The following is a 24,192-nucleotide window of genomic DNA, read 5'->3' on the forward strand; positions in this document are numbered from 1 at the left end:
TGGTATACTAATAACACGGGTCAACAAAATAAAAACATTTTTTTTTGGCCTGGACTTTTGCAGCTGTTTTAGACTAATTTCAGGGTGCTGATTCCAAATCTGATGTCAGATTTGCTCTATCACATCTCATTTTATGCTATCGGCATACCCCATTTTCATTGATTTTACCCGAAATTAACTCTGTCACTTATGATTGCAAGTTGTTGCGAGTCAGTGACTGCTTTAGTGTTAAAATATGGTGCTGTATTTTTAGGATAGTGTGTTTATAATATCAATTTATGTAGATATCCACATTTATTTAATATTTTTCTTCTGCAGTTTTTATTGAAAATGCAATATTTAATATCTCAAAAACCTGATGTGATAGACAAAAACTGATGCCAGATTTGGAATCAGCACCCCAAAATTACCTTTAAACCGTTGGAATACCTTATGCCAGAAAAAGTGTGTTGACCAGTGTAATCACATGCCACCTACTCTAGTTTACCAGCGACCCAAAAAACGATGATCACTCCACATCCAGTATGCATTTTGCTTTGGCTGCGGCTACTAATAGTCACTCACCACCTACTCGAGTCTCCCAGCGACCTGGGAAATATTTCAGTGAAAAATTAAGCCATGGCTACAGCCGTCGCCGCCGCTGCCAATTTTGCCGATGGTTGCTGACTCGTCGTCTTTGTTTCGCTTTGCAGGGACTCCTGAGCTGAGCGCCACGGAGAAGAAGGAGCTGGAGGGGAAGCTGAAGGAGCGTGAGGAGTTCCTGTTGCCCATCTACCACCAGGTGGCCGTCAAGTTTGCCGACCTGCACGACACGCCGGGACGCATGCACGAGAAGGGAGCCATCACGGTGAGTGCACCGCACACCGCACAGCCCCCCAGAGAACCACACAACACGCCACGCAGCACAGAACCATACCGCACTGCACTGCAACAACACAGCATAGCACACAACCACACAACCCGCCACGCAGCACAGAACCGTACTGCACTGCACTGCAACAACACAGCATAGCACAGAACCACACAACACGCCACGCAGCACAGAACCATACCGCACTGCACTGCAACAACACAGCATAGCACAGAACCACACAACCCGCCACGCAGCACAGAACCATACCGCACTGCACTGCAACAACACAGCATAGCACAGAACCACACAACCCGCCACGCAGCACAGAACCATACCGCACTGCACTGCAACAACACAGCATAGCACAGAACCACACAACCCGCCACGCAGCACAGAACCATACCGCACTGCACTGCAACAACACAGCATAGCACAGAACCACACAACCCGCCACGCAGCACAGAACCATACCGCACCGCACTGCAACAACACAGCATCGCGTAGATACCACAAGGCACCGCGTAGTTTTGAATGTGTATTCATTCATCGTGTCCATGTGAGCGTTTGTATTGTTGATTAGTCATGTAATGCGTTGCTGTGTCATATGATGTGTTGCTGCATTGGGTTTTATATTACTGTGTCGCGTAATGTGGCTTTGTGTCACAGTGTATTATTGTTTCCTCTGTTGAATAACTGTTCCACGGTGTGTTGTATGTTGTGTTTGATAACTGTGTCAAAGTGTATTGTTACATCCTGTAGGATAATGATCCAATGAATGGCACATTATGTATTAAATAATGTGATATGATGTGACATGTCACGTGATGTGACACAATTTGACACAACACTCTAAAACAACGTAACATTGCACTGCATGCTATGACGCGGCATGTGACGCAGTATAGTGTGACATACTGATACGTTCTGTGGCACAGTGAATCGGTATGTTATAAATCAATTAAATCAAACGGCACAGCGATTAGATGTCTTATGTTAACACAGGCTGTGATGCAACAAACACAGTGGCGGCATATTACGTGACGCAATAATACAAAATGTAATTTTATTATTATCGTAAGCTCGTCTTGCCGAGCCAAGAGACAGCCGCTTCATCAGCAGTGCGGAGAGGGAGGGCACTGGGTCCACTGGCGATTCTAGTCAGGGGCCACCCATGGACAATGTATGACATATGATAATTGGTTTTTTACCCTTCTATCTGGCAACAAAACTGACACATTTTTTACAAGGAGTCATGTTTACATAGACCACAATAGGTGCAGTCATAATGCAAACAAAATACATAACTCTGATAATGTGCACTGTCCTTGAAGTTGATTAGTCCACACCCGAGACAGCTTTCCTGGCGTCATCTGGTCCAACCCATGTGAGACTAGGCTCTAAGGAAAGCTGTCTCGGGTGTGGACCAATCAACTTCAAGGACAGTGCACATTATCAGAGTTATGTTTTTTTTTGCATTATGACCGCAGGTATTGTGGTCTATGTAAACATGACTCCTTGTAAAAAAGGTGTCAGTTTTGTTGCCAGATAGAAGGGTAAAAACCAATTATCATATTTTATACTGGCAAATGAGGTTCCAATGGACAATGTATGACATAGTCCTTCGCTGACCCAATTTACAGAGTTGGGTTTTGATCACGTTGGCTCCTGGTGTGCGGAGGTTGGCTGCTGCACCCGGACCCTGGCCGGTAATGGAACCTATTGAGCAGGGCCCTTGACTGGCGCGGCAGGTTGAAGCAGGAAGACAAAGGGGGGTGGGGTTGGCGATGAGGAAGAGGTTTTCAATGTCTTGGGTTGATCATGAAACGAAAAATACACTGTGTGAAACAGTAACGCAATGCAGCAGGACGGTAACATTGTGTTACGTGACACAGTAACGCATTACCTAATAAACATAACAACAGATTGTGCGACACAGTAACACAGTACCCAATACCACAGCATCACATTACGTGACACAGTGGTTCACTGCGTGACACGGCGATACATCCCGCGACATCGCGACCACCCCTTTGCGTGCGGTGCTAAACGAGCACGTGCGTGCGCGTCGCGCAGGACGTACTGGAGTGGAAGACGTCACGCACATTCTTCTACTGGCGCTTGCGCCGGCTGCTGCTGGAGAACCAGGCGAGGAAGCGGATCTTGCAGGCGAACCCGGAGCTCAGCGAGGGCCGTGTCGAGTCGATGCTGCGCCGCTGGTTCGTGGAGGCCGAGGGAACCGTCAAGGTGAGGTCCCGGATGCTACCACCGGTAAAACAGGCCGCCACCAGCATCACCGACGCACACTCACACCACCGAGACAACCAGCTTCTGCTCGTGTTACCTACTGTCACCAGCTAAATGAGACACCGCCAAATTCAGCTGTCCATCTCCGGCAATACCGGCCATCAGTAGCGTTACCGACTGGCACCGCTGGCTCTACCGGCTGAGACTACCGACTGTCACCAGTGTTACTTAATGCCACTGGTGTTACAGGATACCACAAGTGTCTCCGGCTGTCTCTTGTTGTCCTGCCTCTCACTGATGTTACTGGCTCTCACTGGTACAACCAGCCGTCACTGGCATTATCAGCTGTTACCAGTAATGTGAGTTGCAATTGGCACTTATGGTGGAAACTGCATTTCACCAGCATTGCTGGCTGCCCCCTGTGTTAATGGCTGGCACCAGCATTGTTGGTGGCCCCCTGTTCTCCTGGACTAATTTGTGTTCTTTCTTTTTGTCCAGTTTTGTTTGCTCCATGAGTAAAACATTTAAACGTATTGCTTTTTGCCATGATTGTTGTTTGACCATACTTCGCCACACTGGTTCGTGCGGTTTGGTCATGGGGGCAGTCTTTGCCGTGGCGTAGAATTAAACTCAAGTCTACGGGTTCATAATGCAGTGCGCGAACCACTGCACCACTGCTCCACGCCACATATAACGTGAGCGATTTATTTTTATACAATATGTAAGTAATTTGCATGAATCATGGAGACTCAATTCTCACATACGTGATTAAATGCCTGCATCACGAGCATAAGAATCGATTTAAAATTGTCTAAGCGCTTTACAATTGATGATGTTACATTCCTAGTTAATATGTGGCACATACACATACTAAATACCAACGGTGATGTGGATGGAAAATGTGGCAAATTTATTTATTTTTATTTATTTCATAGAATAACAAAACTGCCAATTTCTATTTTCTGGCGGAAAGGCCACTGTGCATTCTGTTGAGATGTTTGTATTCAGACCTTTCTTCGCCAATTGGCTGCACAACCCAGTCTTGCACAATCAAATTACAAACAACAACAACAACGCAAGAACAAAGCCTACAGAGTGTTCACTGATGCACGACAAACACGCTGCGTCTGAGGGCACCTTCACCGGACCACCGCACACGCATACACGCACACACGTACACACGCAGTAAAGTTACACTCACACACACACACGGACGTAAACACACATAGTCACACTCATACACACATACAAAATACAAATATCCCCCATATATCCTAAATAGACTTTCAGGGCAAGTGATGTTAGCGAGGGCCTATGGGGAAGGCCCAGGACCTGTTCAGATAATCGTCAATGGTGCTGGCTGTGAGCGGGAATCGAACTCGGGCCACCGAGTTCGTAGTTCAGCACTCCCCCTTACGTACTCGCACACACACGCTGGCATTGCACTACGTACTCACACACACGCGAGCACTGCACGGTATTGACAAAGCCGTGACCGGAGGAGGAAGAGAAGAGTGCTCCTTGTGGCGTCTTGCCATTCGGTGTGGGTAATTATGGAGGAGCCCCCGCTGAGCAGCGATTCCTGCTGTAATTACCCGACTTAACGGGCTTTAACCCCCGTGCCTAACAGCGCGTGAGGGCCTGCAGGTACCTGCCTACCCAGGGGGGCGACTACTTTCTCGGGATGCCGCGATAATGGGATATTACGATATATCGTACGACATGAGGTGCACCATAATCGCATCATCAGTTTTGCAAAATATCGTTCGTAATTTGCGATATATATCTTAATTCCTGACAAAAAATATTCGTGAGATAATGAACACTATCTTGCAGAAGTTCATTTAAGTACAGTATTTATATATCTTGTAACTGACAGCCATCCAGGTTAAAATAATTATAGATTTAAAAGTGACAAAGATTAGAGGACTTATGGTAGACTTGTGTTGGGTGAGCTGCAGTTGAAGAACTTTTGAGTCATCTTTATTCATAATGTGAGTACATCAAAGCACACAACCAGTAAAATAACAATCTACGATTATCACGGCTGGCTACATACGATGTGAAAGAAGTTCAATATACATACATAAAATACAATTGTTACGTTGTAGGATATCGCGATAATTGTCATATTTTCACAAGTGATGCTATGTCATAGTGTTGAATTATATTGGGGAAACTATATAGCACTCATATTCTTGGTTCTTTCGGTAAAGTCACGTAGAAGGGAAATAATAAAATAATAAAAATATCAAACAATAAAATAATCACGACGTTTCGACTGCAACAAAAGCTTCCCTTCTACATGACTTTACCGAAAGAACCAAGAATATGAATCCCTGCAGTCACGAAAGCTTTAAATCGAAATATATAGGACTCATTAACCCTACTGGTCAACGTTGGGTTCCCTTAATATGGTAGTCATTTTAATAATGTTGATTTTAAACACGATTGCATCTCGCAATCGCTGTGGAACCACAGACAAGCTCGAAGGCAACAATCAAGGCTGTAAGCCGGTGCTAACAACAGTTTCCCAAGCTCTGCAGTTCTCTAGATATACTAAGATGTTTTCAGCCAAGTAATGAGCGTTTATACATAATGTGTGAGGAAACTGGAGCACACGAAGAAAACCGACGTCTTGTGTGAAGCGGGTCCCGGAGCGATGATATCCTGGAATGACCACCGACTAAGATTTTAAACTCACGTCACTGGTTGTGTGAAGTCACGCAGATAGGTTCAAAGAAAATAACAAAAAATAACAACAAACTACGACGTTTCGATCTCAACACAAGCGGTCGTGAGTCAGGCGCTCTAAACACAATGCCATTTCATTATTTCGCTTAAGCAATGTGAGGAAACTGAGACATGTGATGCTTGCACGCAGAAAATTAATGGCCTTCAATTCTTAAAAAATATCGAATTTATATTACTGCCAAAATGTGGCTGTTAAATTAATTTTCTAGCAGATTAAAGTGTTTTGACCACCAGTTATTGCAATCACAGTTAGACACAGAAAATATGATGTTGTAGCACAGTAATGATAACAGATTTCCCTCGCTTTATGCGGCAGTTGCGTTCCAAAAAATGGTGTACAAGACTGCCAAGTAGCGCATACAGTGCACACAATGGCCCACATCCGACCACATAGCCGCATGTGAGTGAAGCCAAACCGCATAACATCACAAAATTTGGGTCGAAACAGGTGAGCCGCATATGCGCGAAATTGCACAAAATGAACCCACATAAAGCGAGGGAAACCTAAATTATTATTGTCAGCCATTGTCTCTCCACTGCTGGATGAAGGCCTCCCCACACTGTCATCATCCATCACAGTCTTGGGATAACACGATCTGTCTCACTCCTGCAATTTGGGCTGATCTCATCGCTCCATATTATCCTCACTGGGCCATCTCGTTCATCACTGGACACTGACAGAGAACCATGGAACAAGTGTGTCAAGACACGTGGAGAGATGCATGCGAGAGCCATGAGTCGATACACAATGCACAGGCCACGATACACGGGTCCTAGAGCCATAGTTCATGGGCCACAATACTTGAGCCACAGACCACAAGCTATTATGATACAAGTCAGGAAGGATGCCTGAGCGACGATCATGATACCTAAGCCATGAACCACGATGCATGATGAGCGAGCCATGAAACGCAATCCATGAGCCACAGGGACCGGATCAGTGATCCATAAGCCACGATCCCATGAGCCACGAGCAATTACTTCGACTCCACAGTACAAAATACACAAGCCGCAACCCAGCCTTTGCTTCCATGTCGCTCACAAGCGCAGTGCAAAGGGCATCGTGTCACATGTGGCGTGGCGTCACCTTGGTTTGAGCTCCTCCTCTTCATCCCTCCCCTCCTGCTCCCTCCCTCCCTCCCTCCCTCCCTCCCTCCCTCCCTCCCTCCCTCCCTCCCTCCCTCCCTCCCTCCCTCCCTCCCTCTCTCCTCTTCTGCTATTGACCCGCCCCATACCGCACATCGCTGAAAAAGAGCTTCATAGCTCATCGGGTTCCACCAGTCATAAACAAAGGTTCTGATTGTGATCTCTGCTGTACGGGGTGGCAGGCCTACCTGTGGGACAACAACCAGGCGGTGGTGGAGTGGTTGGAGCGGCAGCTGGCGAAGGAGGAGGAGGGCACGCGCTCGGTCATCGAAGAGAACATCAAGTACATCCAGCGCGACTATGTGCTGCAGCAGATACGCAGGCACGTGCATCGTCGTCCGCATCGGCAGCATAGTTCGGCAACAGCGTTGCCGTATCCGCCATCTCTCATAGCATCATCACCTTTGTCATGGTCGACAGTGGTAACCACTGCCATAGTCATCATCATAATTATTACCAACTTCGTTCATCGTCACCGCGATCATTACGCAATTGTTACGACCTGGTCGTGATCGCTGTTATTGTTATTATTAATATCGTCGTGTTAATCGTCACCATTAAAATAATCAATCCTCATTGTTTTGCCATTCTAAATTTGTATTATTGTTACAAATATCATCATCATAAACTTTATCGTGAAAATCATCATTAGCGTTTTTAAAATAATTATCTTTATTCATATGTATGTATGTTGAACCGTACATATCCACCCGTGCTAATCGGAGGTGTGTTATCCTTATCATCATCATACAAGTTTTTAAGAATGAACCGTTAATTAAAAAAAATCACATTCACTACCATTGTATATGTCACAACTCACGTCCAAGACCCTTGCGCCATTGTTCAACAACCGTCCGAATTTAACTCCGATTCCACAACTCATCCATGCACAAGGGATAATGAATCTCAATTGGCTTCACCCGGTCAAATAAAGAACATTGATTGATTCGACAAAGCTGGCACACGTTGTGACGAGCAGCATCGTTGATGTAAAGGTCTCTTTGTTTGCCCCCCCCCCCTACCGGCTCCCCACTCCCGCCCCCCTTCCCTTACCCCCTCCCTTATTCACCCCGTCTGGAAGCAGCCTGGTGCAGGCTAACCCAGAGGTGGCCATGGACTCAATTGTGCACATGACGCAGCACATCGGAGCGACGCAGCGAACGGAGATCGCACACATCCTCGCCACCATGGAGTCGCCCCCCTCTACCTGACCCCGCCGTGCCCCCCCCCGCCCCCACACAACAGACCCAGCTGAATCCCCAATGCCAACACAGCAGACACCGAGGCCGACCTCCAACCGGTGCAACCAGAAGCACGGGACTCGGGGAACTTTGAAGCTTGCCCGGTCGCGCAACCGTTGCCCCACCTTGCACGCCCTCTTCCTCCTCCATCTCCTTAGGTCCTCATCAACCCTGCCAACTGCCTTCTCAACGTCCATCCCGCTCATCTTGGAACCGCCACTTTCCTTTGAGATGTAACTGCCGTACACCCCCCCCCCCCACCACCATCACCACCGCCCCGACTGAGAATCTTCCCGGCGACGTCTTTTCGTATTACAAACACTCGCTCGTAGCGCACCAGTGCTGTCCGTATCCTGCCGACCGAAATGCATTCTCTCCATTCTATCGTCCAGCCACATCCACCCACCTGCTACCACCCCCTGTCAATCACCCCATCCCCTTCTCCCACGTGAGGACATCAAAACCAAGAACCTGGATTTTCAGGAGATTTGTCTTGTCGATTAAGACCAGTGCTGGTGGGGGAATTATTTAAACATTTTAACCGTGACCGTCTCTTCCCTTTGATGTGGAAGGTTTCTATTTTTGAGCCGCTGATATTATTTTATTTTCTCTGAATTGTATTGTTCTCTTGCCTACGCCAGCGCCCAACCCTGCCTCTCCAAAAACAAGCACCTGAAATTAATTCGCCAGCGCTTAAATGACAATATATATAAAAGATTACATTTGCTATATTGCAACAAAAAAAAACAATCGCAGTGTTTTCATTCCGTATGTGAGAGCAGCAATGCTGCTGTACAGGGAACAAAAACACAAAAAGACGGCAGAGTTCTCAGAATCCAGGCTCAAGGTTTTTTTTGTTATCCCCCTCCTGACTTGTGTCTGCTGTTTGCACACAGCACAGCTCAAATCCCATCCATTCCGTGTGGTCGCACAATGGCTTTCTTTACATGGGACAAATCAAATACTTTCTCCCCCCCCCCACTGTTTGTTGTGGGAAAACACACGTGGGGTGAATTTGGTATCAGCTCTGGCAATTAAGTGGATCGGTAAATGTCATGATTTGTTTTGTTTTTTTGTGCAAAGCAACGTGAAGCTGTTGGGAAGCGTTTTATTTTTGTTCCCGGGTAAACATAGCCACGCAAAAAAAAAACGACGTGCTACAATCAACTTAACGAAAGGACTGATGAAAAAAAAAACCGAGCACACGATCTGTGGCGACGTCTCTTTTTATAAGGTTTTTGTAAACCTCTGCTCTAGCGGTGTAACGATGCATCGATTCATCGATTAATGTTGATTTTTACGCTTGTGTTGCATCACCAATTAGCGTTAAATTAATCGATGGTTGTCGATTTCCGTACTCACAAGTGTTTGGGTTCTTGTGAGACCCTCGCAGTCTCCAGCATCTGCCACGTTCGCCCGAAACGTTGATTCTTACAGTAAATCTTGATTGCGACATTCCATCTACGCATGTTCAACTTATTTCGCGCCATGCCTAGCCAACCGTGCGTATCGGAGGTGCGAGCAAAGGACAACAAACTAAATACAAAAAGGATGCCGGCTGTGGTGGTTATGGGTCAGCTGGGTGAATCGTTACACCCCTTATCTACCCGCTTGAGCTTAAACCGCTCAGGAACCGCGTCGTGGCGTTTCGACGTGGAGTGGTAATCGTCGCCCCGTTCTCAACAACGCCAGCCCTGGCACGACACGGGGTCTGGGCACACATCACCGGTGCTTGAGCTGCTGAAACGGTCGGAGCCAGAGATGTCTTGGCCGATTTACCGCCTTCGCCCACACAAAGCAGTGGTCGACAAATCAGTGTTGGCGGAGAGAAGCGTCGTGATATTTTTTTTTCGTTTGACAAAGTTTAAACGCGAATTCTGTAAGTGCACAAGTGAATGGTTGCTACTCACGAGTTCTTACTTTTTTCGACGATCCTTGACCGTAAAAAAAAATAATTCACGCGGAGTCTTGAGTGATCACACGACTCATTGTCAATTTGGACATCGGTGCTTCTGCCATCATTTGAGACTTGTCGGATTTCCTGAATCGTGGTTTCAAAATTTTCCGTCTAAATGAAGAATAAAAAAAGCAAGCGTAACAAGCGTAAAGTAAAATATGAAGCATTCTTAACAAACACCAAAGACCATGAAACTGGGCAGCAAAATAAAAACCTAACAAGGTACAACCTAATACTGTGCTCTGAACTACACTTGCAGTAACCAACATTCCAGGTCTGGGCAGGCAGCCGAGTGCTTGTTTTCTCTTCCTTGTGTTCAATACTGTCTTGCGTCCTTGGGCTTGCCTTGTGTTAAAGACTGTCTTGTATTCAAGACCGTTTTATATTCAGAGTAGGCTTACTTTAAAGGCTGTCTTGTGTTCAAAGTACGGTCTTAGATTCAAAGTCGTCTTGGGTTCGGGGCTGCCTTGTGTTCAGGTTTCTCATCTTCAGGGCCCTCTCGCGTCCGATGCTCGCGCGGCTAACGTTCCCGGCTAGTTGGCGAGCTCCTGCCTAGCAAGCGTGTGCCCTCGGTGCTGCCTCCTCCCTCTCGGTGGGCCACTTGGTTGATCCGGCTTGGCCACGTCGTTTCCATTTGGCATCGAGTCCGAATGCCCCCGCACTCAGCGTGCCACGATGCCAGCCTCGCCTTGCCTCGGCTCGGCTCGGCTCCGCCCTCGGATCTCGAGGCTGGAGTGTGGTATGGTGCGGGGGCTTGGTGATTTTCTTAAGAATATGATTCGCTAAAACGGCGTTGATTCTGCGTGTGATCATTACATTGGCTGGTGGGGTCGATCCGGCATGAAGCGCTCATCCGGCTTGCAGCGTTGATTCGACTTGAAGCATTAATCCAATTTAGAGCCCTAATCCGGCTTGGAGCGTTGATTCAACTTCAAGCATTAATCCAATTTAGAGCGCTAATCTGGCTTTAAACGTTGATTCGGTTTGGAACGTTGATCCGGCATGAAGCGTTGATTCGGTTCGAAGCGTTAATCCGGCTCGTAACATCGATCCAGCTTGTATTGCGGTGCCTCTGGCGTGTTTCTTTTTGCGGGGGGGTGGGGGGGGTTCTGGGGGAGAGCGGGTCGCGTGGCAGTCTCAGTCTTTTGAGGCCGTGCTCCCAGTCTCTGTGACCCAGGTTCAACTTCCATCTGGTTTACCAAAACCCGCCGAGCGTCTATGCACATAGGTCCGCTCGGCCTGGAATGAGAACCCGGTGAGGGCCTCCCTCCACGCCCCCCCACCCCCCCCCCCCCCCCCATAGGTCAATATGTCAACTGAGTTCTATCGCAGGAGCTGCGAATGCCGCCGAGGAAAGGAGAGATGACGGCTCTTGTGGTGCTGGTCACGTGCCCCTCACACGTCCCCCCCCCCACCCTCCCCCCCGCTATCAGTAAATGTGCATTGATTCGAGCTCATTCGTACGCGAACAACACGTGCGTCAAACCATGCGCGTTGAGAATCGGTTGATGGTTGATTTGTGCAGATGTGATGCAAATATTTCCAACAGTTTTGACGGACGAACGAGATGAGACAAACTAGACGGACAGCAAATGAGACGGGACAATTGCGTTGATACAGGAGGCCAGACGAGATGGTACAAACACGACGGAAAATTTGGACGGTACAAATCAGACAATACAAACAAGACAACAACAAAAAAAATCGACCCCTGCTTTAAATTAAGACATTTTTATGGAAATGGTGGGTGTGTGGAGAGTGAATTGTTAGATACCTAAACTATCAATGTCTGCCCTCATGGTGCTTATGACCACCGTTATCAGGGTACTTTGTCAACGTTGTCAACTAGAAACGACGACGAAAAAAAAACATGCGAAAGTGTCAACTAGACGCGTGATGTCGCGGTTTGAAACGGACCCTGTGAAGCGAGCAACGGTTACGGCCACAAGGAGATGGGGTGATGTGTTCCCTGTGGTGTATTGCTACACAGAGGGGGTTGTCTCATGGTCTAAGCATTACTGTTTGATGAGGTTGACGATCAGGAGGTTGATGGAGAGGCTAACAGTGACGAGAAGGAATGGACCGAGTAAACCCCCCAGAAGTTTCAACACGTGTGTTTTTTTTGGTGTTGCCATGAGCGAGTGACAATGACACTTCAACAGAATGGGTCAGATTCACGTGTTGTAGGAAGTCGCCTTTTCTGCTGATTTGAGATGCAAAAGATTCGTGGAAATAAATTGAATGCAAATTTTATCTGCAAAAGCAACCAAATTGACATCAAATTGTGGGCATTTTAGTTTTTTGTTCCATCCCAAGTATTGGTGGAAACTGCCTTTCCACCATCGCGTGAATTTGTCCCACTGCATATTTTCCTGGCTCAGAGGAACACAGAAACACCATTCCATGGCACAGGTTTTTCCACCACCTTCACCATAAACTCGTAAATCACGGGGATTCTGGTTAAGAGCACTTATTGATAAAGCGTCTTAATGCGAGGGGGGGGGGGGTTGATAAAAAAACTACTTTACTGTTTCACTTAAATCAGCGCACAAGTTTGTCCTTGGGGATTACTTTTTTAAAAAGTTGTTTTTGAAAACCCACGGATTACTATTTGCATCGCAAGAGGTCAGTTGCTCGTACTTTATCCGTATAACTGTATCCGTGTGTTTGTCGTGCGGAAATTGCGGTTCACGCCATGAGAACGGTGGACGTTCCACCCCTCGCTCACGGAAGGTGAGCGTGGTCGAATGGGTCGATTGAGCGGAGGAGACGCCTCGGGCTGTGCGCGTGTTGAGATGACTCGCTGTGCTGTGCTACGCTGCTCGCAGTTGCCACCTTTGAGCAATGTCTTTACAAATTGTCCTCCTTGTCAGCAGACGTGGAAATACAGACGAAAGTAATACAGGAGAATTCCACGTGTCCGGGACGTTCTGTTTTTATCACTTGAGATAACGTCGCTCGCCATATTCACCTCCTTGACGAAAACACCGACACGTATGACCATCGCCCTGGTGGATTTGCCCGCCCGTCAGAGGTCGCAAACGGGTTTTGATTCCTTACCCATACCCGTACCCGGCCGCACCAGGGTCGCAAATGGGTACCCGCTCCCTACCCGTACCCTACCCGAAATGAGTGACAAACGGTTACTCACCAGTGACTCACGGCCTACCCGTACCCGGCCGCACCAGAGTCGCAAACGGCTACCCGTACCCGGCCGGGTTCCGGGTAGCCGGGTATCGGGTAGGGTACGGGTATCGGGTACCCGGTTGCGACCTCTGCCGCCCGTTGTTGACGAGACGGTGACATGGGGGCGTTGTCCACGAACGAGCGAGGTCGGTTGAGGAGAGAACTCAGCCATGGCGAGGCTAATTTCAGCGAGCAGATCATTACTAATGGGGGAAACAATCACGTGCGTGTGAGGGCTGGACTCTTTAACCGTTCTACGTAAATAGTGTGACACATAATCTATCGTCAAATGCCTCCGACCAAATCACCCTGAATGTGCTCAGTCTCGTCAGGCCTCCGAAGCTGGGCAGAGGCAGAGATTTGAGCCCGAGTGAGTAGCACTTGTACGGGTGACCACCAGGGCTTGCCGTGTGTTGTAGGTGCAGAGCTGCGAGATGCTGCCAGAAGATGGCAGTGGTGAGCGTCACCCCCCTCGTGTGTTACGCCTGGTGGGTTGACTCCGAGCTCATTTGATTCCTTCCATGTGAAAGCCAAAGGAATTGGCTAAACATCTCAATATAGCAATAGAACCCTCGGTGGAAAAGAGCCTGGAGCCCTCGGTGAGGCTTTTCCTGGCTCAACAAGTGGAATCATTAAAATAAAAAAGTGGCAAAAATAATTAGGGGTCTGCGTTGGCAGCGGTGCACACCTGGACAACACCTGCCGGATGAACTGTGACAGAAGTGACGAGCTTCATTTGATCTATCAGCCAAATTCAGCTTCTTCCAGCGCGTCCCAGTGGTATCTTTTTTATTTATCCGAAGTAAAAAAAAGGATGCCGGGTTCTACTTCACTCAACTCATCAGCAAGGTGTGGCCCCATAACCCAGTCGCCACTGGGTGCGTTGGTTTATTGGGCAGGTAGAGCCACCCGCAAGCGAACATTGGGCCCAAAGAAATAGGTCGCAGCAGTAAAGCAGCAACGTGACTGAAGGCACCTGTGAAAAGGACGTGGAGTCTAAGACTTCATTGCGGTGGCTGCATGGTGTGTAACCCCCCCCCCTCCCCGCCCCGTCCACCATCCATTGCCCACCATGTCGCGTGTTTGCCTTTATCGTCATGATCATAGATAGACAAGTTAAGGCTGTAACGATTACATATAAGGGTATAACTAATTAACGGTTCGATTAATTGTCACGGTTCGACGGACGCTGTTCGATTCTTAAATTGATTACCGTGTGTTGTTGTTATTTGCCCTTGACGTGCACGTGGAATCTGTTGCGGTACGATAATTTGGAATCGTTGATATTTCAACCGTGCACTGTTCGACACGTGCATGTCTCAGCGAAGCAGAGTGATGCATTTAAATTGATGACGGTGCTCACGATTTTCATTGATTAATCGTTACATCCCTAATGCAACAGGACACGATTTTGTTGTGACCCACCTCGCTTGCTAACACGTAGAGTTGCCCTTCCTTAACACGGTCCGTTCTCCTATAACGCGGTAGTATATAATGTAGGGTAGAGCACAGTCCGCGATAACACGTGAGAGATGCGTATGCAGCAGGCGCGTGGTCGCATCTAAAAAATATCCAGCAGCATCCCGCCTTGTTATAGGAGAACAGACTGTACCTGCGTACACGTCTTGCCGACCTCGCTACCCACGTGTCTGCCGTGAGCCTACCTACCCACGTGTCTGCCGTGAGTCTACCTACCCACGTGTCTGCCGTGAGTCTACCTACCCACGTGTCTGCCGTGAGTCGACCTACCCACGTGTCTGCCGTGAGTCTACCTACCCACGTGTCTGCCGTGAGTCTACCTACCCACGTGTCTGCCGTGAGTCTACCTACCCACGTGTCTGCCGTGAGTCGACCTACCCACGTGTCTGCCGTGAGTCTACCTACCCACGTGTCTGCCGTGAGTCTACCTACCCACGTGTCTGCCGTGAGTCGACCTACCCACGTGTCTGCCGTGAGTCTACCTACCCACGTGTCTGCCGTGAGTCGACCTACTCACGTGTCTGCCGTGAGTCTACCTACCCACGTGTCTGCCGTGAGTCGACCTACCCACGTGTCTGCCGTGAGTCTACCTACCCACGTGTCTGCCGTGAGTCGACCTACTCACGTGTCTGCCGTGAGTCGACCTACCCACGTGTCTGCCGTGAGTCGACCTACCCACGTGTCTGCCGTGAGTCTACCTACCCACGTGTCTGCCGTGAGTCTACCTACCCACGTGTCTGCCGTGAGTCGACCTACCCACGTGTCTGCCGTGAGTCTACCTACCCACGTGTCTGCCGTGAGTCGACCTACCCACGTGTCTGCCGTGAGTCTACCTACCCACGTGTCTGCCGTGAGTCGACCTACCCACGTGTCTGCCGTGAGTCGACCTACCCACGTGTCTGCCGTGAGTCTACCTACCCACGTGTCTGCCGTGAGTCGACCTACCCACGTGTCTGCCGTGAGTCTACCTACCCACGTGTCTGCTCGTCTAACACGTCTCTATCTGTCCACCTGCCTACCGACCTATGCACCTGAGGCGTTGGTTGCAGTGGGTTAGGGTTAGAGGTTAGGCTTAGGGTCATGTTGAGGCAATGAGGCTCTCAACATACTAACCAAACAGACACTACGCCAACCAAATCCTCACCGCTAACCTAACCCCAGATCCAACGTAGCCATCCAACTTCTTAACACTTAGATTCCATGCTTTGTTTGGGCACGCCGTCACGATTGCTATGACTACTATCAATAGGTTTATGCTTTCGGGACTGCGACAGAAACATGTCGTGTTAGTTTTATTCTTATGAATGATTTCAAATTCCATTGACAACAAAACAAATCTGACGACTGCGGGACATACACTGAGATCGTTGCTTGCCATTTGTGAACTCGTACAGCTTGTTATTTATACATGTTGTCATCATTGTTTCTGTAGTATTGTTATTATGTTATTACAATATTAGTGCTATCGTTGATCCATATGCCCAAGGGGAGTGAGAGAGGGGATGAAAGGTGGATTATCGTGTCATCTTTTGAACACCCTCCCACCCACCCCGGACGCAGCTGCAAAGATTCGGTTTGATTCCAAAACCGGTTCTGCTGATCCGTCGGTAAATCACGTGTGTGCATTTGATTTCGCATCATCATCCACAATCGTCATCGTCGTTGTCACCCAGCATCCCCTCTGCGATAGAGGATGAAATCTACTCGTACGATTATCTCGCGTGGTTGGTACATTTTAAATATCAATAATGATTTAAACGGATATATATGGGCTCGGAATGGGGAGCAGAAAAGAGATAGGGAGGGAGCCGTGATTGTTTGAATGCGGGTCATTTGTCGGACGGGGAGGTTAATACGTGGTGATCCTATCCATTCTGATTCTCACAATGAAGTCGCTTTAAAAGGTTTTTGAATCACTCCCCCTTCTCTCCTTTGAGCTGAAATCAACACGTGTATGAATAGCGTCGTCGCTGTTATGTGTCCCTCTCCCCACCCACTTCTCTCTACCCACTTCTCTCTACCCACACACAAGATACAAAGGTCCGCCGATGTCCATTAACAGGCTGTTGCGCCAAGTGTTGTTGTTAGCGAGCATCTATTAAGGCCGGAAGAGGCACCACAAGAGGGGGTGGTGGTGGTATGGCCAATCGCCACGCCAGTCGCCCTTTTTCTTCCCAGTGTGGCGATGTTTTCACACACCGCACTAAGTGCTTATCTTAGGCTGAGTCGACCTAGGGGAGGCCCAGGAACGGTTGAGATAATCATCCCTTGCGTTGGCCGTGAGCGAGATCCGAAAACTCGGGTCGCAGCGCTCCCCCATGCACACACACACGCGCACTGGCAGTGCACAGCGCGCTCACCGCTACACGTCCACTTACACGCGTACACTCACCGCTCGTGCACCGACGTGCAACTACGAGACACTAGCAGGCGGGCACCTATTGAGTCTTTGCCCGTGTGCCCTCCATGTCGAGCTAAATCTTGCAGGGGGCCGGGGGAGTGCTTGTTTGCTGCTGCTGGTGATGGTCGTGAGCGACTGGCACGTGGTTAGTAGGGCTTGTGGAGAGCCGGGTGGAGAGGAGTCGCTGTCGTGTTTGACACCTGTGAACGGATGCCCCATGAAAGGTGCGGCGTGTTGCCATTGGGTTGCATCAAGTTTGCTCTGCTATGTGTCGCATTGCGTTTCTCTGTGTTACATCGAATCCCCCTGATGCATTGCGTTAAATCTGTGGTGCGTTAAATACCCCCTCGCCCCCCACTTCGCCAACAGAAAGTTGTGCGCGCGTGACGCTCTAAACCCCAGTACTGAAATGTACATGCTTTGTAAAATGGAGTAGGGGCTGTTAGGCTACGTAGTAGACCTAGCCATACTTGTATCCCTAACCATACTAGCCATCCAGATCCTGCCTCTAACTGTAACTGACCAAGCACACGAGCCAACCTGACCCTAGCCCAGGGGTCGGCAACCAAAATAACAAGAAGAGCCATTTCTTTCCAATTCGGTACAAAATTCAGTATTTCAAGAGCCGCAATGCATCTGAGTACATACTGTACATACGTACATATCGTCAAGAAGCAGCCCGTAAAGAGCCGCATGCGGCTCCGGAGCCGTAGGTTGCCGACCCCTGCCCTAGCCCCTACTACTTCTAATGACACTAACCCACCAGGCCCAACCCTTCTTGTAGGTCTGAACCACATCGTCCAGTCACGCTCTAACAATAACTCTAGTCGCGTTGTGTGTCCATATATCCTCTAACACCCTTTCCATAACCCCTAAACAGAGCCGGCCAATTGGATGCTGTCTCTTTACCACCTTAATCCTTGTCACTGTTCACTGTTTACAGCGACGTGCGCAAGCACACGCGTGGCTCGTGATGAGATTTGTCAATATCGGTGCGAACTGTGCACAAGTGCAGTGTAAAGAACATTACACACACACACACGGGCACGTGCTCACACACACTATAGATGCATTACCCCTTCATTATGTACCTAGTCCGTACAGCACCGCGGTCTCAAATGATGTTCACTCTTTCTGCGTCCGTTCACACTGGAGAGAGAGAGAGAGAGAGTTGCGGAACAGATTGTGTCCATTGTGTTGATGTGATGTAAATTGCACAACGTAAGTGTGATTTACATAAACATTATGGGGCGTGTATTGGATGGGTCAGCGGTGCCATATCGAATGAGACGAGGGTTCTTCATCGGACGTGATGTATTGAATGAAACGAGAGCTATAAGAGTGGTGCTTTATCCGATGACAACAATGGTTCTGTATCGAAGGGGTCAGCTGTTCTTATGTTGCACGAGGGCATGGTTCTGTTTCTGAGGTTCTGTTTCGGATGATACAGGAGTTCTGTAGTCATGGTTCTTGATCATATGAGCTAATGGTTCTTGTGTATCGGATTGTATGACGATTCTTTACCGGATGAGATGTAGCTTCTCGTGTATTGGTTGAGAGGATGATTCTGTAACACATGGGACGAATGTTGTATATCCAACGTGTCAAAGAGTGTCTCTAGTTGAGTCACGGCATTAAAAAAAAATGCAGTCATCTTGTATACAAGGAAACATCGAGTCATTGTATACTCGGTTAAGAATGTGATAGTTGGCAATCGCGCGATGCTATACCCACAACTGCAGAAACTTGTGACGTTAGTCGTCGCGTCTTGGGTGCGTCTCTTCTGCGCTCTTCGTTTGCCAGCTGCCTTCTGCTTGTTGGACACGCGACACGTATTCAAGTAAACGCGACGCTTTGAAAATCAATTGTACGGATAAAAGAAAATTCTACCTTTGAAAAAAAAAAACTTTATCAGTGTCGCAAGTTTGACTTGCGGAATAAATGAACGTAGGGTCGCGGTCAACAAAGTTCACGAGGAGAAATATTGTATCTGTCTTAAGCGGAGAGAGATTATGGGAGCAGTGGCGCAGTGGTTAGCGCGCTCCTCAAACGAAACCCGGATTATTGCAATTTGATATCGCAGCATAGGCTAACACCAGTGGCGCCGTGCTATCCGAACTGGTCTTGGGCCATTCTCAGGAGCAACTCGGACTAACCGGGCGTGGTGAAGTATGGTCAAACAACCACCAGCAGTGGATTGGCAAAGAGCTGTGAAATGTACTGTACATTGTAAGTAGAGTAGTAATAAATCAAAAAAAGTCTTATTGTAAACTAGGGGTTGGTAACGATTAACGATGACCCACGATTCGGTATCACGAGTCGAGTATTTGTATTTGTTCTCTTAAGGGTGCCGTGTAGAATCTGTAGCAAATGAAAACAATAAATTTGCAGCCCTAAAATAAACGATGCCCCCTTCTAACACGAGGGAAGGGTCTGCGCCAGAGGGAACTAGACGAGACATGGTGTGTGTGTGTGTGTTGGCCTCCTCTGACACACTGGTCCATCCGTCTTATGATGTAGTATCTGTGTGATAAAAAAACTTAACGCGCACAAATTATCACTACTCGATTCTTAGCCGCGCAATTCGATGCACGCATCTATGAGCGATACCCACGATTTAAATTCAATGTGCACATTGCCTAAGCCCAATGTGTGTGTGTACGCGCGTCTTGTATATATGCTGTAGTAAAAAAAAACTACTGCAGCCGATCAGTGATGTTTGGATGTCGTGGGACGCGGTGGTTATCGGGCGCGTTTAGCTAATGGACCCGCACGTCATCATCATCATCATACTCATCATCATCATACTCATCATCATCATCATACTCATCATCATCATACTCATCATCATCATACATCATCATACCCATCATCATCATACATCATCATATTCATCATCATACTCATCATCATCATCATACTCATCATCATCATCATACTCATCATCATCATCATACTCATCATCATCATCATACTCATCATCATCATACATCATCATACTCATCATCATCATCATACATAAACTCATAACCAGCACGCACAAAGTCTCGGTTTTAATGGCAACCGGCGCGATCTACGTGACGCAGGTGTGGGGGGTGTACCAATCATCTGTAGCCGTGCATCGACTCGGGTGTGTATTCGAGACGGAGAAGAGCCGTACACATGTAGGATAGTCGCTAACTGGAGATTGAGAACCCGTGGACTGGGAGTAGGGTTTGGGTCATGGCGAGCGATTGGTTGCGGCAGCATTTCTCCAAACGAGCAGCGGTTCCCCACTTCATACGGTGCTATCATTTGCTACTGTGAGCACAAGCGGAGAGCGAGAGGCGCGGCGTGTAGTGTCAATTTAGACGTGGCCGCTACGAGGTCAGGCTGGAGGCAAGGGAGGGGGAAGTTTGGTGGCTTCCTGGATTCCATCCTCCCCCTCCCCCCGCAGTAAACTATCGCGAGTTTTGCATCACAATCTGAAGACATCGCGGCTGTGAATCGTGGACTTCAATGAATCTGTGCAAGACGCCACGTGCCAGACGCCTGTGAAGCCCCCGAGTGTGGTGACGTGGTTCTTGCCTCTGTTCTCTATCAATTAAAACTATCAAGACACATCTTCTTGGTTCTTTCGGTAAAGTCACGTAGAAGGGAAGTAATAAAATAATAAAAATAAAACATAATAAAAAAATATAATATAATAAAATAATATAATAATATTATAATATTATTTTATTATTTCCCTTCTACGTGACTTTACCGAAAGAACCAAGAAGATGAATCCCTGCAGTCACGAAACCTTTAAATCGAAAAATATCAGGAGATAGTAGGGGGCTGCGGGGATTTCGGGGGGTGATGGCCTTTGCTAAATTGTGACAGGGAAAGTGAGTGGTTGGTGAAATGTGATAATAAGAAAGTTCAGCTTTGACATGCTGAAGTATTGGAAAGGGTAGAGTTCAAGGTGCAGCCCTGAATGTCTTGCTCGCACCAGCTGCTGTGTGGAAGGGCCTTCAGTAGAGGAAGCTCTGTCTAGAGAACCCGTGTCAGAAGATACTTTGACCGGATTCTTCCACGCACGTCCAGGCGTCTTGGAAGAGGAATACTTATTAAGCGCCGTATAAACTGAAATGCTTACCAAGTCGGGGGAGTGGTGGGCATAATGGCTAGCTGTGCTATGGCCAGCCACAACTGTACACGAACAAGCCCTCCATACCATGGAGATGAGGATGCTCAGATGGAGCCTCGGACTGATTCGATGGGATCGTGTCATGAACGAAGACGTTCGGAAGCGACTTGGTGTGGCCCCCATTGCGGACAAGATGCTTGAGGCAAGGCTTCGGTGGTACGGCCACGTGATGCGAAGTGAAGAGTCATCAGTGGCCAAGACTGCCGTGCGTATCGAGCCAGAGGGCCGCCGTCCACGCGGACGTCCGAAGAAGCGATGGATGATGGATCGAATAAAGGAAGACATAAAGACGGTCAACGCATCCCCTGAAGATGCCCTGGAGCGAGCCAAATGGAGAAGACAATGCCGAAAAGCGGACCCTGCGCCACAGCGGGAACAACGCTAGGAAGAGGAAGAAGTGCTATAGAACCCGGCGACCCAAGTTCGTGTTAAGCCACGGCAACATCGGCGGCGAGTCATGTCTTGGCTGTTCCTTGACCCCCGGTCACCCTTTACCAACGCGCGCTGTCACCAGCGTGGTGAAGTATGGTCAAACAATCTCGACTGACGTGGGAGGGGGGGGGGGGTGACAGACGGACAGTACATTCTAAATTGTGTTACGTTATTAAATGTAACATCAACTACTGGAGATAAATAGAGAATGTGTTTTTTTTGTATTACACAGATTAATGATTTAGTCTTGTATTGATGTATCTCACATACGCTCTGTATACATCTTAGATTACATGTTTCTAACCACATCCCAAAGTCAACTTTGCACAATCCACTGCCATTTTGTAAAATATTATCTTGCGCATGGCTACTGCACACAGCATACAGGTTTGTGTTTTTAATCTCTGCGGAAAGTTTCGGAGAACTTACAATTGTAAACGCTTTGTTTTCCTGCATGCATGGGCCTATTCACATTGACAGGAATTAAATTGGCCTAAAAGCATTAACGAGAATCTCTTTGATTGAAACCACCATGTGGTAAGGTTATGTCGACCTAAACGTGTCGAATTAACGTTTCCTCTTTCGAGATATGTTAATCAATTTTCGTCTCGACTTAATGAAAATGAAACCTTTTCAACAAACTAAACTGTGTATTTTACCAGGTAAGGCCCACTGAGCCATATTGCCCCTTTTCAGAAGCGACCTGGCCACAAATTATTGCCAAATGAAGTGGCTTATCGAGTGGGAATGTATAGCAGCTAAACATTCTAAACGCATTTTTCTAAATGTGGAGGGAAGAAAGCCGGAGGACCCGCAGAAAAATGCACGTGATCATGGGGAGAACATGCAAACTAGAAATATGCAGGCGTTAGGGTCGGACCCACGACCTCCTGTATACCAGGTGAGGTAGTTAACATCTCCTAGCCACCGTGATGATGATGAGAGAGAGAGAGACACACAGACTCCAAATATACAGCAGCAGGCGTCAGGGTCGGGATCGAACCCACGACCTCCTGTATACCAGGCGAGGTAGTTAGCATCTCCTAGCCACCGTGATGATGATGAGAGAGAGAGAGAGAGACACACAGACTCCAAATATACAGCAGCAGGCGTCAGGGTCGGGATCGAACCCACGACCTCCTGTATACCAGGCGAGGTAGTTAACATCTCCTAGCCACCGTGATGATGATGAGAGAGAGAGACACACACAGACTCCAAATATACAGCAGCAGGCGTCAGGGTCGGGATCTAACCCACGACCTCCTGTATACCAGGCGAGGTAGTTAACATCTCCTAGCCACCGTGATGATGATGAGAGAGAGACACACACACAGACTCCAAATATACAGCAGCAGGCGTTAGGGTCGGGATGGAATCCACGAGCTCCTGTATACCAGGCGAGGTAGTTAACATCTCCTAGCCACCGTGGCGAGATATTACCCGTGTGTACGCCGCCACGGGAAGGGGAGTCGAGTGAAGGGTGTAATGTATGGAAAAAAAGAAAGGATCGGAAAAGGGATACTGGGACGGAAATCTCCAAAATGGACAAGGGGAGGGCACGGCTCAAGATGAGCAGCAGGAAGGAATAAGGTGTGCGGGAGAATGAATGACCAGGCTAATATGTCGGCGGTGAGAGGGTGATGATAAGTGGGAAGGGAAGGCGCAAGCCGAAGTTAAGCTGCACGGGGCAGAGTGTGTTTTCACACGGGGCGGGCAGAGGGGAGGAAGTCAGAGTGGGAGTGGCTACAGAAGGCACGTGACTTACGAACTGCTGGACTTGGGAAAATCCCTCCAAACATTTATTTCCCAAAGTTTACATTCACCATTGCTCAATGCGAGCAATGTACTCACTCACTCCGTGTATCTATTAGAACTTTGACGGTGCTGTTTGTCACTGGCCGCTTAACATTTTGTGCATGGAGGAGGGGCGGGGGTGCACTCAGCAAAAAAGTCACGTGGTCAGCCTCACGTGGTCAGCCTCACATCGTCAATCTTCCCCCCCCCCCCCTAACAAATATTGCACCCACCCCTCCATCTATTATCGGTCTAAATCACTATAACAACACCTGCGTAATTGTAACAAACTCGCCTCGCACTGCGGCACACACGCCGACAATGGTCGCAAAGTCACGCCATGAATGCAGTACACTTAACAAGAACCCCACGCATTGTGCGGCAATGAAAGGGGGCATTTAGAACTATTCAGCACATCCCCACCCGCCCCCCAAATCCCTCTTCCCCCACCCCGCCCCCTCTGTACACACATACACTCACCCACTCGCCAACACCACCACCACCCCCCCCAAACAAAAGCGAGATGCAAATATT

The 24,192-nt window shown here is 48.3% G+C and overlaps 1 protein-coding gene across 6 annotated transcripts in view; it reads left to right on the forward strand.

Annotated features, from left to right (window-relative positions):
• Positions 1–9,696, forward strand: part of ACACA (acetyl-CoA carboxylase alpha) — a 208,988-nt gene extending 199,292 nt beyond the window's left edge. For all 6 annotated transcript variants that reach the window (XM_078611909.1, XM_078611906.1, XM_078611910.1 and 3 more), the window contains 4 exons: positions 693–847; positions 2,927–3,097; positions 7,180–7,319; positions 8,082–9,696. In XM_078611909.1, the coding sequence (XP_078468035.1) occupies positions 693–847; positions 2,927–3,097; positions 7,180–7,319; positions 8,082–8,208 (593 nt within the window). In that variant the 3' untranslated portion in view covers positions 8,209–9,696. The remainder of the gene's footprint in view (positions 1–692; positions 848–2,926; positions 3,098–7,179; positions 7,320–8,081) is intronic.
• Positions 9,697–24,192: the final 14,496 nt, after the last annotated feature.

The sequence above is a fragment of the Lampetra planeri genome, chromosome 37 (assembly GCF_965212315.1).
Source record: "Lampetra planeri chromosome 37, kcLamPlan1.2.h2, whole genome shotgun sequence".
Lineage (NCBI taxonomy): Eukaryota > Metazoa > Chordata > Hyperoartia > Petromyzontiformes > Petromyzontidae > Lampetra > Lampetra planeri.